Source organism: Neopsephotus bourkii, unplaced genomic scaffold (assembly GCF_033783945.1).
Source record: "Neopsephotus bourkii isolate Nb327-2 ecotype Australia unplaced genomic scaffold, CSIRO-AGI_Nbou_v1 NB_1016, whole genome shotgun sequence".
NCBI classification, from domain to species: Eukaryota; Metazoa; Chordata; class Aves; order Psittaciformes; family Psittacidae; genus Neopsephotus; species Neopsephotus bourkii.
The window spans coordinates 783,338-806,944 of NW_026901505.1; the positions used below are offsets into that span (position 1 = coordinate 783,338).

At 52.6% G+C, this 23,607-nt stretch overlaps 1 protein-coding gene across 1 annotated transcript; it reads right to left on the minus strand.

Annotated features, from left to right (window-relative positions):
- Nucleotides 1-765: 765 nt before the first annotated feature.
- TCOF1 (treacle ribosome biogenesis factor 1) lies at nt 766-23,205 on the minus strand. Its single transcript, XM_061360088.1, has 18 exons — nt 23,070-23,205; nt 22,571-22,626; nt 20,910-21,052; nt 20,149-20,255; nt 19,537-19,879; nt 18,637-18,731; nt 17,946-18,182; nt 17,032-17,313; nt 12,106-12,262; nt 11,794-11,942; nt 9,878-10,051; nt 9,179-9,425; nt 8,810-8,919; nt 7,851-8,079; nt 6,734-7,282; nt 2,200-2,300; nt 1,636-1,669; nt 766-1,212 (listed from the first exon to the last, which is right to left on the minus strand). The coding sequence occupies exons 1-18, from the start codon at nt 23,178-23,180 to the stop codon at nt 1,178-1,180; spliced, it is 3,159 nt and encodes a 1,052-aa protein (XP_061216072.1). The 5' UTR covers nt 23,181-23,205; the 3' UTR covers nt 766-1,177.
- Nucleotides 23,206-23,607: the final 402 nt, after the last annotated feature.

A 23,607-nucleotide genomic window follows, 5' to 3' on the forward strand; every position in this document is an offset into this window, starting at 1 on the left:
TCCCTGGATAAGGACCCTCGTGGGCAGCTCAAGCAGAGCTGCGCCTGCACTGTCCTGGACTGTTTTAATCCCAATAAAAACCAATTCAAAGGCACTTTGACATCTGTACCTCCGCCCAGGGCTGTACACATTCCTTGCCCCATTCCTGGCCCAGCAGCTGGTCCATCTCAGTGCACACTGGGGTGCCCCTGCACCCCAGCATGGTCCCTTTAGGTGAGTCTCAGCACGGGTATGAGGGCAGCAGACAGAGCTCTCTGCCCTCACAGCAAAGCCTGGGAGGGAGGAAGCCAAGGGGCTCTAGGCCCTTTGGTCCTCATCTCCTAAACCCCATGGCTGGAAATGAAGAGAGGAACCAGGCCCAGCCCACACAAGATGCAGGGGAGCAGCAGGCTGGGTGGGTGATGTGCCAACCAGTAAGGAAAACCCCCATACAAACCAGTGCTAGAACACACAGTTCAAAGTTGAGGAGCAACAGCCCTTGTCCTCAGGAGCTGGCAGAAAGCAGTCACTCGTTCCCAGGGGATGAAGCGATGCCTACAAACCTGGATAGATGCTGGACTCTGCTCCTGTACCTGCCGCATCCTCAGGTGATGATGGCTGAGCCCATCACTGCCCGGCCCTGCTCCCCTCCCTCTCCCTGAACCAGCTGAAGCAAAACCTCCTGCTTTTCTTTATTTCTGTATTCCATAAAAAAACCCAACCACCCACATAAAACGACACCGTCTTGGCCAACTTGGCAACTCCAGGGACACAATAACCATCAGCGTTGGAATAAAAAGTAAATCCAAGAGCCCTCTTCCATAGTAGCAAAAAGGACAGCACAAATCACAGGAAGGGAGAGGAAAAGAACAGAAAAAGGGAAAAGTTTCTCTTAAAAATATAGCTCTGTGATGAGGAAGAGGTGGTGGGGGTCAACGAGGAGGAAAAAGTTTATGCAAGCTGGCTCTGCTCTGGTCAGTCTGCCTCCTTGGGTTCAGTTCTTGTGCAACACGTGAGCCATTGTGAGTGAGGGGCGATAACCAAGTCTCTGGGCCCCAGCAGGGCAGGAGGAGGCAGAAAGTTGCACTGCTCTGCTCTAACAGTCACAGTTAAAAGAAGTTATAAATTATTATTAAAACAAAAGAAAAAGGCTGGAATTCTCCTGATGAGCTTCCTTTTGCTCTCTGCCGTGTGATCTTCACCCATAAATCCTTAATCTCAGGGATGTGGTACCTTTGGGGAGAGGAGTTAAGAGTTAGGGATGGGGAGGAGGAGAACAGTCTTAGAGCTGAGCAGAGGGAGGCAGTCATCTGGTCCACTTCCAGGTGCCTACAACATCACCACATTACTTTGCCAAGCTCCCTGTGCTTAGCAGGACAGACAGACAGTGCCAGAGGCTGCTTATCTCTGCTGATGGCAGAGGACAGCAAGGTTCAGGCTGGAAATCCAGTTCTCAGCAGCTAAAGAGTTGAGGTCAAACACATCCTGAGAAGCCAGCACGCTGCTGTGGGACTTTCCTTATATCGCTGCGCTCTCTGACCCTCTGATCTAAGGCCAGGCTGACTCAGTGAGCATTCAGAGGGCACATGGTCTTCCCAAGCCTGGGCCAAGGCTACTGCTATTCAGGGGCACTGCCAGTCCCCACAGGCCATGCACCTTCTCGCAATCCTTCAGGCTCAGCTGTTTTCTTCTTTTAAAAGGAAAAGGGCATAAAATAAATCAGTGTCATCACACCACAAACATAAGGGACACAGCAAAGCCACAAGCCACGGAGCCTTCTTGGCTACCATCTCCACAGGGACGTATCCATTACAGAGAACATCCTATAGTTTCCCTCTGCACCCTTTCCTAGCCCTTGGGATGGAAGGCAGCAGCCTGCCAAGCTCAGAGGTCCAGTTTCTGCTGAGAACTAGATGAACAGAGTTGAAGAGCAGCACTTCTTCCTTGGGCAGATTCTCTGCCACCAGAATGGCCCCTGGGTTTGGCCCTTCCAGGGAAAGGGATCTTTCCTGAGGGAGCAACAGAGGAACAAGCCCTTCTTTCAGCCATCCCAATCCCAACCAGCTAAAGGTCATGGTGACTCAAGAACAGCCACAGCTAACTGCAGCCTCCTCTGCCCTGCCAGCCAGGCTGTTCCTCTGCAGCCTGGCATGCTATCATGCCAAGTGCAGTTCAGAACAGCTCTCCCTGTGGTACCACACATCAGGGTCTTGCACGTACCTTTTTTTTCTTCTTGTGAACCTCGGCAGAGCCATCTGCTGCAGCATCCCCTTCAGAAGGCACCTTTTTGCCCTTCTTCTTTTCCTTTCCAGTCTTTTTTTCTGTGAGAGAGAAAGAGAAGTCAATTATGAGAGGGACTCTGGTATTGTGAGCCTCCGAGATGGAGCAGAGTGGCAGGAGCATCCCCACTAAGGGTTTGATCAAACCTCGGCAAGCTTTACAGAGCAGGAACTGGGTGACAGCAGAGCCCTGGTATGGAGCAGCTCACCCAGGGCTGCTTCTCCTACAGAGCGGCCTCACAGTCACAGGCCGTGGTCATCGTGGGGGATTTTCACTTCCCTGATGCTTGCTGGAAGGACTGCTCAGCAACCCAGCCGCAGCGCTCGTGTATGGGTGATAACTTCCTCATGCAAAGGGTGGATGAGCCAACCAGGATCTCATCCTCACTAACAAGGAGGGTCTGGTTGAAGCAGTGAAGGTTGAAGGCTGCCTTGGTTGCAGCAACCACGAGATGGTGGAATTCAGGATCTTGTGTGGTAGGGTCAGTAGAATAACAAGTAGAATCGCAACCCTGGACTTTAGCAGGGCAAACTTTGGCCTCTTCAAGCGATTGCTAGGGGAAATCCAGTGGGCCAGGCTGCTTGAAGGGAAAGGGGCCCAAGATAGTTGGTTGACGTTCAAGGACTGCTTTTTCCGAGCTCAAGATCGGAGCATCCCGACACGTAGGAAGTCGAGGAAGAGGGTCAGGAGACCTGCGTGGCTAAATAGGGAATTGCTCGGTATGCTCAAGTGGAAGAGGAGAGTTTACAGGTCATGGAAGGAGGGGCTGGCCACTTGGGAGGAATATAAGGCTGCTGCTAGAGGATGTAGGAAAGCTGCTAGGATGGCTAAGGCCTCCTTGGAATTAAAGCTGGCGAGAGGGGTCAAGGACAGCAGAAAGAGCTTTTTCAAATACATGGCAGGTAAAACTAACACCAGAGGCAATGTAGGCCCGCTGATGAACGGGACGGGTGCCCTGGTGACAGAAGATACAGAGATGGCAGAGTTACTGAATGCCTTCTTTGTCTCTGTCTACTCTGCCGGAGGCAGTCCTGAAGAGCCCTGTACCGCTGAGACCCCGGATGAAGATAGGTCAACGGAGCGGTCTGCCTTAGTCGATGAGGAATGGGTTAAAGACCAGTTGAGCAATCTGGACATCCATAAATCCATGGGTCCAGATGGGATGCACCCGCGGGTGCTGAGGGAACTGGCTGAGGTCATTGCTAGACCGCTCTCCATCATCTTTACCAAGTCTTGGGAAACGGGAGAGGTGCCTGAGGACTGGAGGAAAGCAAATGTCACTCCTGTCTTCAAAAAGGGCAAGAAGGAGGACCCGGGTAACTATAGACCGGTTAGCCTCACCTCCGTTCCTGGGAAAGTGATGGAACACCTTATCCTTGGTGCCATCTTAAGGCATATCAAGGATAAGAGGGTTATGAGGGGCAGTCAACATGGCTTCACCAAGGGGAAGTCGTGCTTGACCAATCTCGTAGCCTTTTATGAGGAAATAACACGGTGGATGGATGATGGTAGAGCGGTGGATGTGGTCTACCTTGACTTCAGCAAAGCGTTTGACACGGTCTCCCACAGCATCCTTGCGGCTAAATTGAGGAAGTGTGGTCTGGATGATCGGGTAGTGAGGTGGACTGTGAACTGGCTGAAGGAGAGAAGCCAGAGAGTTGTAGTCTATGGGGCGGAGTCTAGTTGGAGGCCTGTATCTAGTGGAGTGCCTCAAGGGTCGGTACTGGGACCAGTATTATTTACTATATTCATCAATGATTTAGATGAGGGAATTGAGTGTACTATCAGCAAGTTTGCTGATGACACTAAGCTGGGAGGGGTGGCCGACACGCCAGAAGGCTGTGCTGCCATCCAGAGAGACCTGGACAGGCTGGAGAGCTGGGCGGGGAATAACTTGATGAAATATAACAAGGGAAAGTGTAGAGTCCTGCATCTGGGCAGGAACAACCCCAGGTTCCAGTATAGGCTGGGGAACGACCTGTTAGAGAGCAGTGTAGGGGAGAGGGACCTGGGGGTCCTGGTGGACGACAGGGTGACCATGAGCCGACACTGTGCCCTTGTGGCCAAGAAGGCCAATGGCATCCTGGGGTGTATTAGAAGGGGGGTGGTTAGTAGGTCGAGAGAGGTCCTCCTTCCCCTCTACTCAGCCCTGGTGAGACCTCATCTGGAATATTGTGTCCAGTTCTGGGCCCCTCAGTTTAAGAAGGACAGGGACCTGCTGGAGAGAGTCCAGCGCAGGGCAACTAAGATGATGAAGGGAGTGGAGCATCTCCCTTATGAGGAAAGACTGAGGGAGCTGGGTCTCTATAGTTTGGAGAAGAGATTGAGGGGTGACCTTATTAGTGTATATAAATATATAAAGGGGGAGTGTCACGAGGATGGAGCCAGGCTCTTCTCAGTGGCAAACAATGAAAGGACAAGGGGTAATGGGTACAAACTGGAACACAAGAGGTTCCACTTAAACTTGAGAAGAAACTTCTTCTCAGTGAGGGTGACGGAACACTGGAACAGGCTGCCCAGGGAGGTTGTGGAGTCTCCTTCTCTGGAGACATTCAAAACCCGCCTGGACACGTTCCTGTGTAACCTTATCTAGGTGTTCCTGCTCTGGCAGGGGGATTGGACTAGATGATCTTTTGAGGTCCCTTCCAATCTCTAACATACTGTGATACCTCTGGCCCAGAGTGGTTTGATCCCACCATCCATGCACATGTGTGCACAGAATGACACAGGATTCCATTCCTTCCACCTCCTGCTGCCCACCCCCTCTGAGTAACTGCTTCAGTGCTGGAGCAGCTGGACCAGAAATCAGAGCAAGGGAAGCTGCTAGCACCAGATGGACACAAAGTTCAGCTCAGCACAACCGCTCCAAGAGGCCTCAGCTCACCTGGGGCAACAGCCCACACAAAAGCTGATGGACAATGGGACTCCTCCAAAGGGCTGCAGCTCTGTGGAACAGAAACCCCAGCAGATCTGGCCCACCCGTTCTATCTCTTTGCCTTTTAAAGCCTACAAGATCCAACAACGAACCAGCTCTGGTTTGCAAATGCACTCTGCACTGCAAAGAAAACTGCCTTTGCATTAGGGCAGCAAACTATTACAGAGCACATGCAGGCAAGAGGGGCAGGAAATACTCTTAACTGGGAGCAGCGAGCAGGAGGATGGAACAATCCACCTCTTTCTCCAGGGATCTGAAAGCAGCAGTAATGGCCCTGAGTCAAATCTCTCGACTGAGCTTCTCACCACGTTGCAGCACACAGAGTGCTCAGGCAGGGCCAGGAAGGGGCACTGTTACCCCGCAGGGAACAGCAGTGGATGACACAGCAGATAACAGCATGGATTTCAAGGCTGATGGTTTAAAGAGGCTGGCAGCAAGGGGCTGTGTTCAGAAGCTCTGACTAACACGAAGCCCTGCACACATGAACACTGGGCTGCCTCTGCCATGCTCACAGCGTGGCAGGGACCTTCTGCCTGTCATCCCCAGCCACGCTGCACCTTAGCTCTCTGTTAGTGTGTGGTGTTTGCCAGAGAGGAGCCAGGGCAGGGAGCTGGGTTAGCAGAGCTGTTCTTCATTGCAGACACAGAGCAAGGCACCACAAAGAGTGCAGTGGGCAGAACACAGCCCTTGTGGCTTACAACCAGCAACACCTCTCCCAGAACAGAGGTAGGAAAGCCCAGCTTGCTGTCTACGACACAACCTGGTGCTAAGCCTGCAGAAAAACACTGAAGTGAGGTGTTAAAACCTGGCATTGCCTTTAGATAGGCCAAGAGTGGCTGGAAAGCTGCCCACTGTAAAGTGACCTAGGGGTGCTGGCTGACAGCAGGCTGAGTACGAGCCAGCTTGTGGCCAAGAAGGCCAACAGCATCGTGGCTTGTATCAGCAATAGCGTGGCCAGCAGAGCCAGGGCAGTGATCATCCCCCTGTGCTGGGCACTGGTGAGGCTGCACCTTGAATCCTGTGTTTATTTCTGGGCCCCTCACTGCAAGAGATATTGAGGTGCTGGAGCGGGGTCAGAGAAGGGAACAGAGCTGGTGCAGGGCCTGGAGCACAAGGGTGATGGGGAGGGTGTGAACGGCTGAGGGACCTGAGGGGTTCAGTCTGGAGATGAGAAGGCTCAGGGGGACCTTCTCATTCCCTCCAACTGCCTGACAGGAGGCTGTAATGAGGTGCATGTAGGTCTCTTATCCCAGGTAACAAGCAATAGGACAAGTGGAAATGACCCCCCTCAACCAGGGGAGGTTTACACTGGATATTAGGACAAATAACAATGTGTAGATATGGCACTTGGGGACATGGTTTAGTGCTGGACTTGGCAGTGCTGGGTTCACAGTTGGACTTGATGATCTTAAAGGTCTTTTCCAACCTAAACAATTTTATGATTCTAGAAGGGAAGTAGGCAAGCAGGAAGCTAATGGGAAAGTGGGTGCTCTTGCACAGATGCAAGAACCTATTGCAAATGCAGCCCCAGATGCTTACTTTTAGCTCCTTTTTTCTTTTCCTTGCTGCCTGGCAGCTTCCCCAGCTCACCAGCTACTTTCTTCTTTTTCTTTTTGGCTACTTCTTCATTAGCTTGCACTTTCTGCTTCTTCTCCTTGGGCTGCCCCACAGCCCCATCCTCTTCTGGATGTTTCCGCTTGTGAGATGCTTTCTGTTTCTTGTTCTCTTTGCTCTTTGCTGGTTTCGCAGCCTTGTTTGCTGTGGAGGAAGACTTCTTCTTCTCCTTCTTTTCTTTTTTATCCTTTTTCTTCTTCTTCTTCCCTTCCAGCCCTTCCACTGGGTTTTGCACTGAAGGAACTTTGGCCCCAGTAATCCCGGTTTCAATCCCCAAGTTTGACTCCTTTGACTGTGGGATGGATGCTGGGGTCATTTGTGCACCTTTTGCCCCAACATCATTCTCTTTTACAGGCAGGACTTTCTTGGCTGGGGAAGGCTTGAGGCTGGCATGATCTGGCTCCATTTTTCTTGCCACTGTCTCTGTGTTGGAGGCTCCTGGGGCTTCCTGCCCTGGAGGAGGACGGTTGTTCTCTGCAGAAACATCGACAATAGAGAGAAGGCAACTCAGGGAGCATTCTTCCCATAGACCACAGGGTTATTGGAGGATGGAAGCATGCATGTGAAGAGGAGCATCTGGCCCTCCCCCTCACAAGCAGATCCTGCTATAGCAGGGTCAGGAAAAGGCGTATCAGCCTGAAATTGAATATCTGGTGAGGGAAGTGGGTGACAACAGCTGCCAACAGCTTTGACTGTTGGACCTTTCATAGAAGCCATCACTACCACAGCACACCAATGCAGTGTGTATCACTTTCAGGGAGAGCCCTACTCGCTCCCGTTAACTGCATTAATTACTGCAGTTAAAGCAGAACTGGGAGAGGCCAAGGCACACAGCAGAGAGCCCTGCAAAAGGGGCACTCGAGGCAGAGAGGGCTGTGCTGTGGCCAGGGGAAGCCAGCAGACGGCAGCAGCGCTCCACACTGCTGGGCTCTGCAGTGGAGACATGCTGGGAGCAGGGCCCTGTCCCAGTGTCACCCTCCTGCGCCAGCACCACTTTGCTCCTCAGCCAGGCAGAGTCCAGCCCTTGCCAAAGGACACCCACCTGCTTTGTGGTTCGTAGCCACCTGGTCCACGTCTGTGTCAGAGTCACTGCTGTCACTGCTAGAGCTGCTGGCTGGGGCTGCTTTCACAGGGGCCCTGGTGTGGGTGCTGGCAGCAGTCACGGCTGCTTTTCCTTGCCCTGCTTTGCCCACAGGCTGGAGGGGAATAGTCTTTGGTGTCTGTGGTGTCGCTGGGGTCCTGGAGGGGCCCGAATAGCCTGTGAGGAGGGACTGAAACAGCACAGACACACTGAAGAGTCACATCCTACACACCAGACATTCAGACCTCTCCCTGCTGCTGATGCTCCCATGCTCCAAGCGAAGAGCCCACCTTCGGCCACCCGCAGAGAGACCTTGCACTGCTCAGTCAACACTGCACAGAGGCCAGGGCTGCCACGAGAGGGGCCAGCACTGACAGACACTGCCTGAGCTGCCAAGCAGCAAGAGCTGATGGCCAGAGGTTCTCCTCTTTGTTCTTGCCTAGTAAATGAGGCTTGAGGGAGGCTCCTGGCCATTAGCATGCACCCATGCACAGCTAATGCACTGCAGATGTGCTGCACGCCCCGCACGTTACTTACAAAGGGAATTTAATGGCTTGGACACGGGTTAAGTTACAAATAAATGTGGAGAAAGAAATCCTGCTGCTATTGGCACTGTGCACCAGTTCTCCTGGATTAACCCTTGCAAGGCACCACCTTCTCCCATGCTCTTCCCCCAGGAAAGGCACCGTGAGCCCAGAGCCAAGATCCTGCAGCCTGGGGAAGCATTCCAGGTTCAGAAGCCTCTCTGCACTCACCAAAAGGGCCCTGCTTACAGCACTGCACTGGGGAGCCACCGTATCAGTGCTGGGAAACCCACCCAGCACCCTGTTTGCTATGGCTCAGAATTCAAACCTCTCTCTGTGCTTCTTAGGATCCAGTTGCAAGACCTGAAAGGATCCCATTCTGCTCAACTACCATACCTGTGATGCTGCTGCCGCCTCCTCCTCCTCCTCCTCCTCCTCCTCCTCCTCACTGGACTCCGAGGAGGAGCTGTGGGCTGTCTGGGTCCCCCCCGGTTTCTGCAGCAAGCCTGCTGAAGGAGCAGAGTTCATCCCATTAAACCCAGCACCGCTGCCTGGGGCTGAGCTCACGTCCCCACCACAGTTACTGCCACCAAAAGGCCTTCTGCCTCCAAAGCAAGCAGTGTCTTACAAAGCTGGAGAGGAAGAACTGCTCTCCAAGCACTATGTGAAGGTGACACAACACCTCCCACAGGGTAACAAAACACTGTCCCCACCCTGGCCTGGCCTGGCCAGCAGCACTGAGAGCATCTTCTTGGGAGAACTGACCAGGCTTGGGGGGTTGCTTGGGTGCCTCCTCATCGCTGCTGTCTGAGGAACTGCTGTCCGTGGACTCCTCTTCCTGGGTGGGTTGCACAGCCTGGTTGAGGTGGGTGGGCTGTGCTGGCTTCAGGCCTGGCTTGCTCGACTTGACCGTGGGGCTTCCCAGGAGCGGAGCAGCCTGTGGTGTGGCAGCACTGGCTGGGGGAGCTTTCCCCACCGGAACCGTTTGCTTTATGCTAGAAGCAATGGGGACCTGGAGAGAGGAAGATGAAATGCATCTGGAAGGAGGAATAACCCCTCATGCCCATCAACTATAAGAACAAGCCCATCTCCTCTGGGCTGTGATCACCTCAGCCCTTCTTCAGCAATAGTGCTTCAGTCTGTGTCAAGGTCAGCCCAAGAATCTCTCATCCAGGGCACAGACTCTCCATCTCCCCTGGCCCACAAATGAAGCAGGCAGCTGTAGCAAAGCAGACAACTCCTGACTGTACAGAGCACTGCTATCAGAAAAGAAGGAAGAAACCAACCAGCCAGCTGGGAGGCAGGAACACAAAAGGTACCAGGGTGACCCTCTGCTCATCTGCCTTACCTTATGGTGTGATAACAGTGGTTAAACCGGGGCACCTCCCTTCCCCACACCCCACAAACCCACACCAGCCTCAGACTGAAGCAGAAGCTCCCCACTTCAGTCTCCTCTGTCATTACCTTTTGTGCTACCACCTCTTCATCTGAGGAATCGCTACATGAGCTGATGGACACTCTGATACCCGGAGGGGCAGGAGGTGCTTCTGTCCCCTTCTCTTGCGGCAGCGTGGCATTAGCTTTAGCAGCCACTGGACTCGAAACCTTGGCTGCTTTGACGTTCTGCTGGGGCAGAATCTAAAATAGGTGAGAAAGAAAATCAGGACAGAGCACAGCTTGCAGGGGAAAAGAGACAGAAGAGACCAATCCACCACTAACTCCTGAGCCCTTCCATCAGTTTCAGCACAGCACCAAGGCTGCCGCATTAGCTCAGTGCCCCAAAGACACTCATCCTGAGGGCAGGCAGGCAGGCAAAACATGACGTGATCCCTACCCACTGCAACACCAGCAGGACTGCTTTTGTAAACCCTACTTTGCAAAGTGGCCACTTGGACTCCAGGATGTTTCCTACACTCTAGAAATCACACACTGAGAGTTAACTGGCAACAGAGGCAAAGACACCAACCACAAGGCAAATCTGCTTTCAGGTCCACAAGCAAGTCACAGATTGCACAAAGCACATTAACAAGAAGCAATTTTGTTGCCTCCCATTTGAAACCTCCACACTAAATGTAAGAGGGATTAAAAATAGAAGAGCCAGGGGCATGGAAATCAGACACTGACATCAAGTCCAAGACACAAATGCCAGCAGAGGAGGGAGTAGGAGCGATGAAGGAGTGCTCAGCCTCCTGGTTTGTGCTACGAGCAAGGCTACGTGAGCAGCCCTCCCTCCTCCCCGCTCCCTGACAAGCTGGGCCTTTGTGGGCTGACATTTCCCTCACACAACATCTGGCCTTCAGCAGGGAAGGCAATGCTCTGCCGTGCCCAGAGCCGTCACTGCGACGTGAGCTCACAGCGGTCCTGCACACAGCTCCAGTTACAGCAACTGCATTACTTTATACAGGCTTCGCCCTATAAACAGGCTTTAATCAAGCAGTGCTCAGGGAGGCTGGCTGCCTGCCCAGCAGCCCTTCCCCTGGCCACAGCATCAGGCAAACACAGGGAAGTTTCCTGGAGTGCATCTCTCAGCAAGGGTGCTGGGCAGGCAGGGAACACACGTGCAGGACAGGAAGAGCACTTGGACACTAAGCCCTGGGCTCAGAGCAGCAGCCAAGCCACCACCACAGAGGAACGTAGCCATGTTCCTCAGTCAGTGTTTCTTTGCATGGTTTCTTCCTCAGGCTCAAACTGCAGCAGAAGTGCAGAGAGACCCAAGACAGCTTCACAGTGAGGCACCTCAGCCACTGCTCTGCAGACTGGCATGGAGACACAAAAAGATGTGACACGAAGAGATGCAGGTGAGAGAGCTGGGACTGGCTCCACGACACATAGCAGTGCCCTCAGCACAGATAAGGGGTAATCTCCCTTCTCCAAGGCAGAAGTCTGGCTCCTCCAGCTGAAAGGCAGCAGGGTCGCTGTGATACTGCTACAGGGAAGATCCTTCCAGCCTCCCTAGTGCTGTAGAGGGGGAGTCCAGAGAGCTCCAGCCACACCACACAACCAAGGGACTGGGAGGAACCAGAGGGAAGGTTGCCTTGGCACTACCCAGCTCATGAGAAGACTCTGCCTGCAAGGATTTGGCTGCTTTTCCGACCTAACTCCCTAGCACAGGGCAAAGGGGACAGAGTCCCAGAGGAGGCCTGGCCTCATGAATCTACTCATGGTCCTGCCCAAACATTCACACCCTCCACTGCTCCCTCATCCTGTGAGCATGCTGCAGTCGAGACACGTGCCCAGAGCCAGGTCACTGAGACCCAGAGATGCCACCAAGGAAAACTGATCCAGCCAGTGGGAAGGTTCCTCTCTATGCCTCTCATTACTCACCAGCTACCACCTCGTGAGTTCAGAGACCCACACACAAGGGGTCAGCAACTCCTTACCTGAGAAGGGGGCACTATTTCCTCCTCTGAATCTGACTCTTCGCTGGAATCATCGCTGATCTCCACAGGAGGACGGGCTGGGGCTGGGGCTGCTGCTGGAGCTGGTGCCTTCTTTACACTTGCTGGCTGTGGCACAGCATTGGTTTTCACTGCAAGGAAAGCATAAAAGATTGTCACCATCAGAAAGAGCTGTTCTCCATGGCTGACCAGAGCAGGAGCTATCACACCAAGCTGGGCCATTCCACATGCAGGGGACAAAAGGAAACCCATGAGGATGCAGGTGAGGCATCCCAGGCACTACCAGGGACTCACCAGATTGCAGAGGCTGTGTTCGTGCTGCAGGGGCCTCCTCTTCACTGTCAGAAGTGTCACTGCTCTCACTTTCTGAGGTCTGGTTTTTCAAGGTGCTTCCCGCTGCTTTAGGAGCCTGGCTCAGGTTGGGAGCAGGCCCAGGCTGTTCTGTTAACCTCTTAACAAAAAAGAGACACGGGCCCAGAAATGGGGAATTAGTGCAGGTTATTATCCAGGAGTTTAAATGCGGTTTCAGCTCAAGTTGGGTTTTGTTTTACTCTTAACACAGCTGTTACTAACTCCATCCCTGGCCTGTCAAGATTGGAAGGGGCTTCAGGCAGCTGCTGAAGACACATACCTCCTCCTTTAGCAATATGCTTTTGAACAGGAAGCCCAAGTGTGTTTTATCTCACAAGCACACAGTGTTCATAACACCAGTTCCTTACTGAGGCTGAGACACTGAACAGGAGCCTGAGGGCCGGAAAAGCACTGCAACCCCAAGATCATCATTTAAGCATGACCTTCCCCCAGCTTGGAGAATCAGTGAGAGCTGGGGAGTCTTGTGCTAAATTGCTTGCAAGATTCAGAGGTAGGATGAGAGAAGCTCCATTCTAGAGCTGCTGGAGAGCTCAGCATAGACACAGGGGTGACAAGCACTTGGGAACACAGAGGGCAGGCAGAGACAGACCAGTATCCACCCTGGAAACCGATCTGTCAACAGGTCTAAAACTGGAGACCTCTCCAGACAACAGCACTCTGCAACTCACTTGGGCTGTACCTTTCTATAGCTCCCATCAACACTGTGATGTCCCAGAACAGGCCACGAGCCAGTGCCTCAAGCAGTGTGTCAGTGCTGGGAAGCCACGACCATCAAAGCACAAGATACACAACTGCCAGGTGAGAAGATCTGTTCCCAGCTCCTCCTTTGGCTTGGCCCAAAGGCTGCAGGCACCCCCTCCTGCACACTGCTGAGGGCTGGTGGTGGCAGAGGGATCTGGGAACTTCACCACTGCTGATATTCAAGCAGTGCTCTGCACCCACTCAGTTTACTCCACTCATGGCTCATCTCCGGGCTGCTCTGCCAAAGAGTACACCATGCTTGCCAGGGCAGGCAGACCCCATCCAACCCACACATGATGGCAGCTTGCTCCAGTGCTCCATCTCCAGCCACGACACTCCTGCAAGGTGAGAGACTCCTGCCTGTCTGCATGGCCCGTGCCACCCCCTCTCCCAACCCAGCCATACCCTCTCAGCCCACAGCAGAGGTCCAGGAGCACTTCAGCAGTGCCAGCTCAGCCAGGGGCTGCTCCTGGCTGGTATCTGAGAGCATCAGCCAAGCAGCTTCCTGGGAGGACAGATCTTCCTGTGCTTCCTGGCACAGCCCTACCGAGGGCTGCCACTGGGGCAGTGTTTATCATCTCCAAGCCAAACACTAAACAGACAACAGCATCTGCATGTTTATCCCATTACAGAACAGCTCTCTGAACAAGCCAAGCGCATTTTGACTCTGCTTAGAGAAACAAAAACCTCCACCAGCACTTTGGAGGGGGGGACTGCAAACCTCACTTGTCTGTTTTGTTTTGGTACCAGTGAGTCACTAGCTCCAGGAGAGAGGCCAGATTTGCAGTGCTGAAGAGAGAGAACTACTTGAAGCAGACATGAGGATCCACACGCTCAAGCTTCCCTCCCTCTCGTCCCAAGCACAAGGGAGAAGTGTACAGAGATCAGAGCCCACTCACTCACTTTTAAGACCTTCGTAGCAATGGGATTGACTTCTCCCTCTACCTGGATGCAAAGCACAAGGGCTGCTTCATTTCCTAGCTTAGCAAGAGATTGGGAAAGAGCTGCTGTGCAGAAGCATCCTGACACAGAAAGAACACAGCGGCATCCACAGAGAAACCACCATGGGCTTTACACAGCCTTGGGACTCCTCAGATATTTCGGGGGGAGGCCAAGGTCCCTCCATCCACCTCAGCCTGCTCACTGCTGGATGGCTGACAGCTGTCACATCCTATGGCATGGCCCCAGGTGGGATCAGGCCAGTGTTCTGCTGACAGACATCAGCAAAACCACCACACACTCACCGTGTAACACGCGCAGTTTAACAGACAAGCACACTAAAGCAGGCAAGCACACTAAAGCGAATCAAGTATCTATCTCTCTATATGTAGCGAATAAGGACAATAAAGCAAATCAGAGAGATGTAAGTAAAGCACAGAGGAAAACTAGCAATGCATTAAATCATTCCTGCATAGAAACAACAGAGATTAAGGAGGAACACATCACCAGTTCCCACCAAATCATCACTCAGGCCCACACTTCAAGCTGGGAAGCCCTGCTGCAGCTGATGCCAAGAGTCTCAGGTAACTGGGAAAATTCCCACACATGCATCCACCCATAGGTGAGGCTCTAGATTTGGCTACAAGAGGATCCTGCTTTTATACCCTTAGAAAACAACAGTCAGCTTTATGGAAGCTCATTTACTCGTGGGGGTGTCCAGTTTCTCATTATCTCCCTGTTGTCAAGTGCAAAGGTCAGAAGACAACTGCACCCTTATGTTTTCCTGCCTCTTTCCATAAACATATATACTCTACTGAACACACTGACAAAAACATACTCTGTTTTGTCTCTCAGTCATGAACGGGAATCAGCTCCCACCTAGGTTCCCATCCATTACAGCCAGCGGCATGGCTGAGTTCACAGAATTTGTGTTGGAAGGGACCTTAAAGCTCATCCAGTTCCAAACCCCTGCTCAGGCAGGGACCCCTTCCACTGGAGCAGCTTGCTCCAAGCTCCTGTGTCCAACCTGGCCTTGAGCACTGCCAGGGATGGGGCAGCCACAGCTTCTCTGGGCACCCTGTGCCAGCGCCTCAGCACCCTCACAGGGAAGAGCTTCTTCCTTATACCCCACCTAAATCTCCTGTTTAAGTCTGAGCCCAGGGAGCAGATAACACAGGCAGACAACTTCAGAGCCACAGGTACTGAAGTAACTCAGGGAGAAGGAAAGTCATGAGGAAATCATTTTTCCTGCTCCCTCTCCAGCCCCCTGAGCTGCCTGTGGCTCAGTGCAGTGACTCAGCGCCCGCACAACCCATCTGCCACTCCACTGGGTCCATTTGCATCATGCAGTGCTGCATGACAAGAGGGGAAACAACACTGAGCCACGTGCGCTGAGCATGCTGTAACAATCACACTCCACTGCTGCCCGTGCACCACCAGGGTACCAGCACCAGGACACAGCAGAGGTACAACTGTTATCTGCATAGGAGCAAGGACAGGGCTCAGGAAGGGAAAGAGCTTCTCCATCTGGTGGGAGATTTGGCCTGTGGTCCAAGAGAAAGACTTGCAGGCACAGCTGCCACCCGTGCAGCCTGCACAGGTTTTCCTGGGATGCTAAAGAAAGACAGGTTCCAAACACACATGTGCATCTCATGCCCAGTCCTGGTAAGCAGAAGCTGAAGCCTGTCCATAGAGGATTTGAGTGCCATCTTTGATCCAAAACATCCAGGAAAGAGGAAGCAGAGCAGAATTAACAGTTCCAAAAGAAAAGGAGCTCACAGCATCTTTAAGATCAATATAGACTGTGCCCCATCACCATCCTTCCCCATCCCCAAATAAGCAAACACCTTGTCAACTTCTTTGACTAAATATTCCTGAATCTTCAGGGGTAAACATACCAATTAAGCAGTTCAATTTAAGCATGATGTTCATTTTAATTGTGCTAATCCACCCCCACAGGGAAAGATGAAGCAGCTTCCAACGCTCTGTATCTGTTTGGATCTTGCACAGAAGCCAGAGGAAGTTGCAGGATACAGTAAGTCAGTGGTTAGCATATGCCCAAGTAGCAGATGGTGAGGATGAGCTAAGAAGAGTTTGACTAGGAGGACAGGACTGTGGACACAGCTAAGCCTAATGGTTTATCTTCAGGCTTCACTCGTGGTCTCTGCCTGTAGGCTACTTATATGTGAAGAAACAGCCTGTTTGGCAAAAATAGAGCTTCCTCGATGACAAGCTCTTCCTTGCTGACTGTGGCTGTTGAGAGGTAATCACCAGCCTGCAAGAGGGAAGATGCTGAAGTGGTTAAATAACCATTGGAGAGACAGCTACCTGCTGCTGCCAGCTTCCAATCAACACCTGGAAGAAACAAACCTATCCCAGCACATCCTTCACCTAGGACTCTAACGTGGATGAGTCTTGGTAGTCTTGCAGCAGGACCCCATGGCACAGCTATCAGAATAGCTGCTCCTGCCACCCAGAACTGAATCTTCACATAGAATCACGCAGGAAGAGAGCAGCATAGAGCCAACTGTTAAGAGTTCCATCCCCCTCCACCCACCTTAGCAGACCAAGGCTATGAAGACAAAAATGCAGAGCCTCTCTGACTTCTGCCTGTCAATAGTGAAAGGATGTGGTGACAAAGAGCCTCCTTGCTAGGACACGTGAGCCTCTGCCCCCGGCTTCCCTTCCTCCCTTGCAGATAATAGCTGCCATCTCCAAAATGCTGCTCTCAGGGCAGTTTCTGCAGGGCCCTGCAGCTCAAGAGTCAATGCAGAACGTCTCTGTACAACATGCCTGAGGGTGCTCCCAGAAAGGGATTTGCTTCTCTGTAAGTTCAGCCACCTGAGTCCAGACTAAGTTCATGGTCCTCTCAAGAGAGGTCCTAAACAAGTCCTCACAGAAGAGCCAAGACCAAGCTGTCTGTGACCCCACACACAAGGGTTACAGAGGGGCATTCTGAGGGGCAAAGCATGAGTGAAACAGTTGGTATCAAAAAGGTTACCCCCCTCCTCTAGGTTTCCAAGTACAAAGAAAGATCGTCCTCTCCAAGGGACACAGATACAACATGCTGCTGGTGTTTCAAGGAGATCAGTAGCATCATTTTAAGGGATAAACGATTTTTTTGCATATCCCATCCCTTGGCACTGAGTTGAACACATTATTACCTACCTTCTGGCTGACAGGCACAGGATGATCCTCCTCTTCACTGCTTGAGGAGTCAGAGCTCTCCACTGGCTTTGCACTTTCAGCAGGCTTTGTGGGAGCAGCAGTCCTTCCCGGTGTGGTTTTGGCCTGCTGTGGCACTGCTGGCTTTGGTGTTGGCTTCGCTGTTGGCTTCCCCTGGGAGACGGGAAGTGTTTTTGCTGGAGCTGCTTTGCCGGAGAGTGATGCTGCTGGTGTAGGTTTCATTGGGGACGGGACTGCTTGGGAGGATTTTGGAGGTGGCTTTGTCTGGACAAGACAAGAACAGTGAGAGAAGGCAAATATCACAGCAGCATAATTCATTTTGCTCACACTGTAATCAAGGGAAGAGATTTCAGAGCCCCCTGGGATAGGTGAATGTTAAAGGAAGATTAGCAACTGGCAGGACACAAGGCATCCTTTTATCTAGCTGTGTGGAGATGGTCTCCCAAGATGGGAAAGCAAGAGCAGGAATTCTCCATCAGCCTGTGATACTACCAGTCCCCTCCAGTGAGGTGCATTGCGGCACACTGCACTCTTCACAGTGGGGAAGCTGAGCTGTGCTTCAGTTTGACAAATTAGACACTATTTATTGCAATTTACAGCTGGGAGGCAAATTCAGCCACGACAATTTGCCTCTTCAGGTGGCAAAAGAATTGCTGTGGCTTTTTTATTTAAAAGTACTGATGAATTTCTTTTTTGTTATTATTTTTAAGAAGGGAACAATGGCTTGAATAGAACTCGGAGCAAAGACATCAAGGTGCCTTTAAACATCCCCTGCCTCTTGCCTCCCACCCCAATATGACCTTGCTACACATCACATGCATTTACAATTCCTTTTCACTGCAATTCCTGGCCCTGGAGGGGCATGCAAAGAGAGACAAAAGTTCAGACTGACGCACCTGGGTTACTGATGGAAGTTCCTCATCTTCACTGTCTGATGAGTCGCTGCTCTCTGATGTGTCATCGGGCTTTGCAGCCCCAGAAACCGTTGTAGGAACCGTTGTGGGTGCAGGTTTGGCCTGGGTTGGTGCCACTGCTGTCTGCCTCACTGCATTCGTCTTGACAGATGCTGGAGTAGCTGGTACACTTTTCACAGGCCCTGTATTAACCGGCACTGTTTTCACAGCTGGTTTTGCCTGGGGACAGGGGGAACAAAAGGGAATCAGCCAGTTAACATCTCAGAAGAAACCCATTGAGAGCTGTAACTGCATGGAATTTGCTTTAAAGAAGGCTACCTCGGTAATTTGACCAGGACAGGCTTGTTCAGATCCACAGCCTGGGGTGTGTTTGAAGCAAACCACTTTCTCCATGGGTTGCCTCATTATATCTGTGGAGTTGCACACCAGTCACCTCCTACAGACCAAACGATCACCCTCAACTTCAGGCACTGAGACGAACAGTGACAGAATGGTTGATGCTGGCAGGGGTTAGTGGGACTCTCAGCCACACAGCATGTTTCTTTGGCTTTGGAGATTTCACACACCCAGGGAAGAGGGTGTTGTCAGAATACAGCACTGCAGCACTTCCTCTCTACTTCAAGGGAAGGGAAGCGATTTCCTGGAGACAAGGAACCTGGCCTGGAGAGGTTACCTGGACCACTGGAGCTGCAACCTCCTCCTCGGAGGATGTCTCATCACTTGATTCCTCACTGCTGCTCTCAGAAGCCCCAGCTGCCTGCTTTGCCTCTGAAACACAAGGAAGGAGATGTCACAGCTGCTGCCTGCTCTGAGCTCCCCAAGCGTGATGCTAATGTGGCTTTTGAAGTCAGGAAAACAAAACATGACACAGAGAGAACGAAGGGGATTTGCAGGGAAGAGGGCCTAGCCCTGCTGAAAGCATCAGTGGCCTGCTGGGAACAGCTTCTCTAGCCAAACACTGGCCCACAGACACCTCCCCCCAGTGCAGGCAAAGATGGGAAATCCTTCCTGGCCACCCTCTGACCCTACAGGAGCTGCCTAGCCACACACAGCTCCCTGCAGAGGTACCTAGCATGGCTGGAGCTCCTCTGGAAAAGAGCCAAGGGAAGGACCATTTTCAGAGCTTCTCCCAACACACACACACTTCAAAGCAGTAAGATTTCCCTAAAGACCTCAAAACCAAAAAGCAATCACTTTACAAGTGGGAATATAAAGAGAAGATGCTGCAGTGCCCTCCAAAAAGCTCAAAGCATCTGCAGTGTTAGTACTGCATCTCCTCCAGATATGCTATGCTTTTATCTCCAACTCCATAGTGCTGGGTGCTGCCAGACAGACATCTCAGCACAGAATCTGCTGCTTGAAATGGTAGCAGGCATGCTGGCTTCATCCCACAGAGCTCTGGAGCTGGCTCTTCTGCAGTATTCTCACAGCCTCCCCTAGGAGCAAGCATCGCTCTGAGCTTTCCAGCACGGGAGCTGAAAGGCACAAGCTGAAAGCACAGCTCAGGTCTGATTCCATGCTGGAGCTGGAGCTGGAGCACACATGCATCGACCACACTCTGCTGGCTCCTTACCCACTCTGGGAGCTGGGCCCTTTGCAGCCGGTGTCTCTTGTTCCTCATCACTCTCTGACGAGGAGCTGCTGCTGGAGCTTTCTGGTGCTTTGGTCGATACCAGTGCTTTGCTTTGACCTACTCTGGTCGTGGCTGTTGTGGCATGTCCAGGCTTCCCAGGACCAAGCGGTTTCTGCCCAGCTTTGGCTGGAGATGCAGCTGGTGCACTGGGAGGCTGCTTGTTTGAGACCACAGTTCTGTTTGCAGCAGAGGGCACGGCTGCTTTGCCTGCCGGGGCAGTGGGTACTTTTGGAGAGTGCAAGGAGTTGGTGGCAGCTTTGCCACTCACCAGAGCTGGTGGCACCTACAGGGAACAAAAGAAATTAGAAGCCTGTAAACAGATGAGGGGCTAAGCTGGACGTAACATACCTTAAAGAACAACCTGGCAGCCAGGCAAGCCATAGAGCTCTTTAGGGAAGCACCTGGGGGACAGATCTAATAGGCGGCTTATGCCAGCATAGGAGGGTCATTTAGATATGAATTCCAGCCCACAGTTCTACACATCCTAATGAGCCTGGGACAGTCCTGACCCCAGAGTCCTATCAGCCTTCAAAGCCAAGAGAACTGCCTTACCGCAGCTGCACCTTTTCCAGTTGGTGTCTCCTCTTCTGATGAGGAGTCATCCTCTTCACTGCTTTCTACATTCGCTCCCGAGTTGCTGGCCAGGGGAAGGCCGACTGCTGAATAGGAGAGAGCCACAGAGACATCCTGTGAGTGCACCCCTCGCATCAGGACAGCCTCTGGTTCGCAGGGAGGGCAGGGTCCCATCTCCACATCTGCCCCAACACCATCACCACCGTCCTTGCAACAGGCAAGTGTTTCTCTCCTCCACCCCATCCTTCCCACCACCAAGACAAGGAACCTGCCCAGATCTGAATGTTCCCAAGGACTAGTCTACAGCAAGTGAGACCAAGCCAAAACATATCAGATACACAGGGTTTTATTACACTACTTGAGCCACATCAGCTACATCAGGGATCTATTCCAACCTCAAGACAAAGGCTTTCCAGCTAATAAATTCTTCCTTTATCTGTCAGTCAGGCCTTCCTTTCCTGGCCCACAAACACCTGAGACCAACTAGAAGGTGCCCCACAGTGGGCAGCATTAGGTTCCCAATGCTTCATCCCTCCCCAGTGAATTGCAACAGATTTCTCCTAGCTCCAGCAGACATCTGTGCTCCCAGAAATTCCACATGAGAAGGAGGTGCTAAACTAGTTAAACACAAGGGAATAGCCACCACTTTATAAGCATTTTCTCTACCCAAGCAAGTCCGGCTGTTCCTACACAAGCCTCTGATCCCACTCTGTCATTCCAGGGAGGTGAAACGCTCCTACCGTTTGCAGCTTTTGCTTTCTCTTTCTCATCCTCTTCTTTGTCTGAGCTCTCAGAGCTGCTCACGGGATCAGGAACTCTGATCTTTTCAGGGATGGCTTCTTCATCATCACTCACCTTTCTTCTCCTGGTATTTGAGGGAGTTCTGAAGAAACAGGATTTGCATCAGAATTGGGGAAAAAATATCTTAAAAAGAATAAAATACAACTATTCACCTACTCTTGGGTCAGGCTCCAGCCTAAGGACAATCAGTGTCATTCCTCTACAGCTCCTAAAAGGGTGGGAGAAAGACTTCTCTAATCTGCAAAGAACAACTCCAGCCTTCCCCAGGCAACTCTTGAGAGCAACATACCCCCTGCAATACTCAGAATTCTGAGATACTGTACGCATTTTCTCCTGTGTCCTAAACAGACTGCTTGACACTTCATCAGAGAAGTAAAAATGTGCAGTCAGGCTGGTTCTCACAACAGAACAAAAGCATCCTACAGGACAAATTCCTTCTCCAGGAGGCAGCTACAGCCAGGCAGTAAGTGCAACCCCAAGGTTAGGACAATCAGCGCCAAACAGGTGTTGGTATGCCACAAGGCCAGGAGAAGTGAGTCTGAAGGCTGTAAAAGCCTTATTCTATTTGTTCATCTGATTTAGAAACAAAATTAGTTTAACAATGTGGCCAGTAAAGACTGTGCTTATTAGAGTGTTTCAGGAGCAGAGCTGTAACAGCAAGGTTTTTCCAAGCAGGCAACGCCAACGGCACATTTGCTGTTACAAAGTCCTGTATACTACTCCAACAAGCCACACCGGCAGCTCCTACCCTACAAACCCTTCCCAATTCAGCAGCAGCTGATAACACAACAGGGACTGCTGTCAGAATCTGTTGTGGGTGACCAGAGGCTTAGGGATACTGCATGAGGACAAACAGCAGTGCCCCAAGGCACTTGCTAGAGGGAGGAACTGCAAGCCTGTCTCTACACTACCACATCCTGCACCAAGGCATGAGGTGTTCTAGCAAAAGACATTTCTGAAGCAAAGATCCAGTTCCTGAGGCTGCTGACATGGGCACTCTTGAGGAGCATCTTCACTCCAGTGCTCATCAGTACAGGCACAGAAGCCCATCTCCAGACAACCCAGCTCTGTGGCTGCCACCAGTGTCAGACCAAAGCCAGAGGTGCCCAGGGTGGATGCAAACATCATTGCATCCCACAGGGGAGGTGCTGCAGACCTTCACATGGGGTACTCACTGGAATAACTACACAGGAAGGTGCTGGGCTGAACATGTAAGGACTTGGAACCAAGAGACTTGGTTCCAAGGTTTAAGATCCTGCAAGAACTTTGGCATTTCAAGCATCTGCTCTAATTCCCTGCTCTTGGGTCAAAGCTCCTGCAAAGGACGTGGCTTTAAAACGAAAGTGAAACAGAACTGGGGGAAAGATTTCTGCCAGTAAAGCATGATTCTGAGAACCCCAATACTCCAGTGTTAACCTCAACCAGCAAGAACAGCACCAGCTGCTCAAAACTGGAGTGTAACAACTTATCCCCGAACTCAGACTGCTGAGCACGGTTAGCATCAGGAATACTCTGACAACAGGAAATTCTAGCAGCTAAAGATCACACGTGCCAATACAGCCTGGAATTTACTCCATAGGCATTTCCCCCTTCGACTTACTTTTCCCAGTGGGTAAAGATGTCCTCGAGAGAGGCCGAGAGGGAAGGGAGCAGCTTCTGTGAAAACCGAGGGAACACGAGTCAGGCACCAGCCCCAGGTCAGGGTGCCACCAGACAGCAGCGGCCCCTCCAGCATCCCCGGGGTAACGGAACCGTGTCCCCCCCGCACACCCCCCCCCCCCCAGTAACACCCCGCACCCCACCAGCGGCCCGGCCCTGTGCCCTGGGCAGCAGCGGCGGAACCTCCCCTGCTCAACACGTGCTCGGGTCGGCTTTAACGGGCGGGCTGCCGGCCCCGCTCCTTCTCCCCGGAAGCCACTCGGGGCCAGGGCAACACGTGGGTCCAGCGTGGAGCAGCGGGAAGCGGCACAGAGCTGAGGGCCCAGGGCGCGCCCGGCCTCCGTAGTGAGGGAGCAAAGCGGGCCCAGGCCCCCTTTCCTCCCTCATCGGGTCCGGGCCCTCCGAGGGCCGTTATCCCCCTCACCCCCGGTGCGGGTTACCTGCCCGGTCTGCGCCTGCAGCTCTCGGGCCGCCCTGGCGAACCCGCCGCGGAGCAAGTGCTGGTGGATGAGGGCGAGCAGCTCCGGAGCCCCGCGCCTATCTGCCGCCATGGCGCGGCCTGCGGGCGCCGCGTGCTGCGCGCCTGGAGCGTCACAGCCGCTTCCGCCCGCGCTGCCCGATGGGAGTTGTAGTGCGGGGTGGGGAGGGTGGGGATGGCGGCGCACATGGGGGCAGTGAGGGCTTAGAGAGGGGTAACGGGGGACAGGCCCCTAACAACGGGGTGGGAAGGGCTGTGGTTACTTCAGCCCCATCCCTGGCAGTGTTCAAGGCCAGGTTGGACACAGGGGCTTGGAGCAAGCTGCTCCAGTGGAAGGGGTCCCTGCCCGTGGCAGGGGTTGGAACAGAATGAGCTTTAAGGTCCCTTCCAACCCAACCCAGGCTGTGATTCGTGGGTCTGTGACATCCGCTCATTTTCCTGCTCTGAAGGCAGAGGCTTTGCTCCTACGATGCTCTCTGAAGGCTGATGTAGTGCCGTAG

Bases quoted from the DNA above. Each gene is read 5' to 3' on its own strand.
- TCOF1 (XM_061360088.1), bottom strand. From the start codon at position 23,180: ATGGCGGCAGATAGGCGCGGGGCTCCGGAGCTGCTCGCCCTCATCCAC. The intron at 1,670-2,199 runs GTACGTGCAAGA...TCCTTTTAAAAG, and splicing joins TTCACAAGAAGAAAAAAAAG to AAGAAAACAGCTGAGCCTGA. The intron at 1,213-1,635 runs GTGCATGGCCTG...CTCTCCCCAAAG, and splicing joins GCCTGAAGGATTGCGAGAAG to GTACCACATCCCTGAGATTA.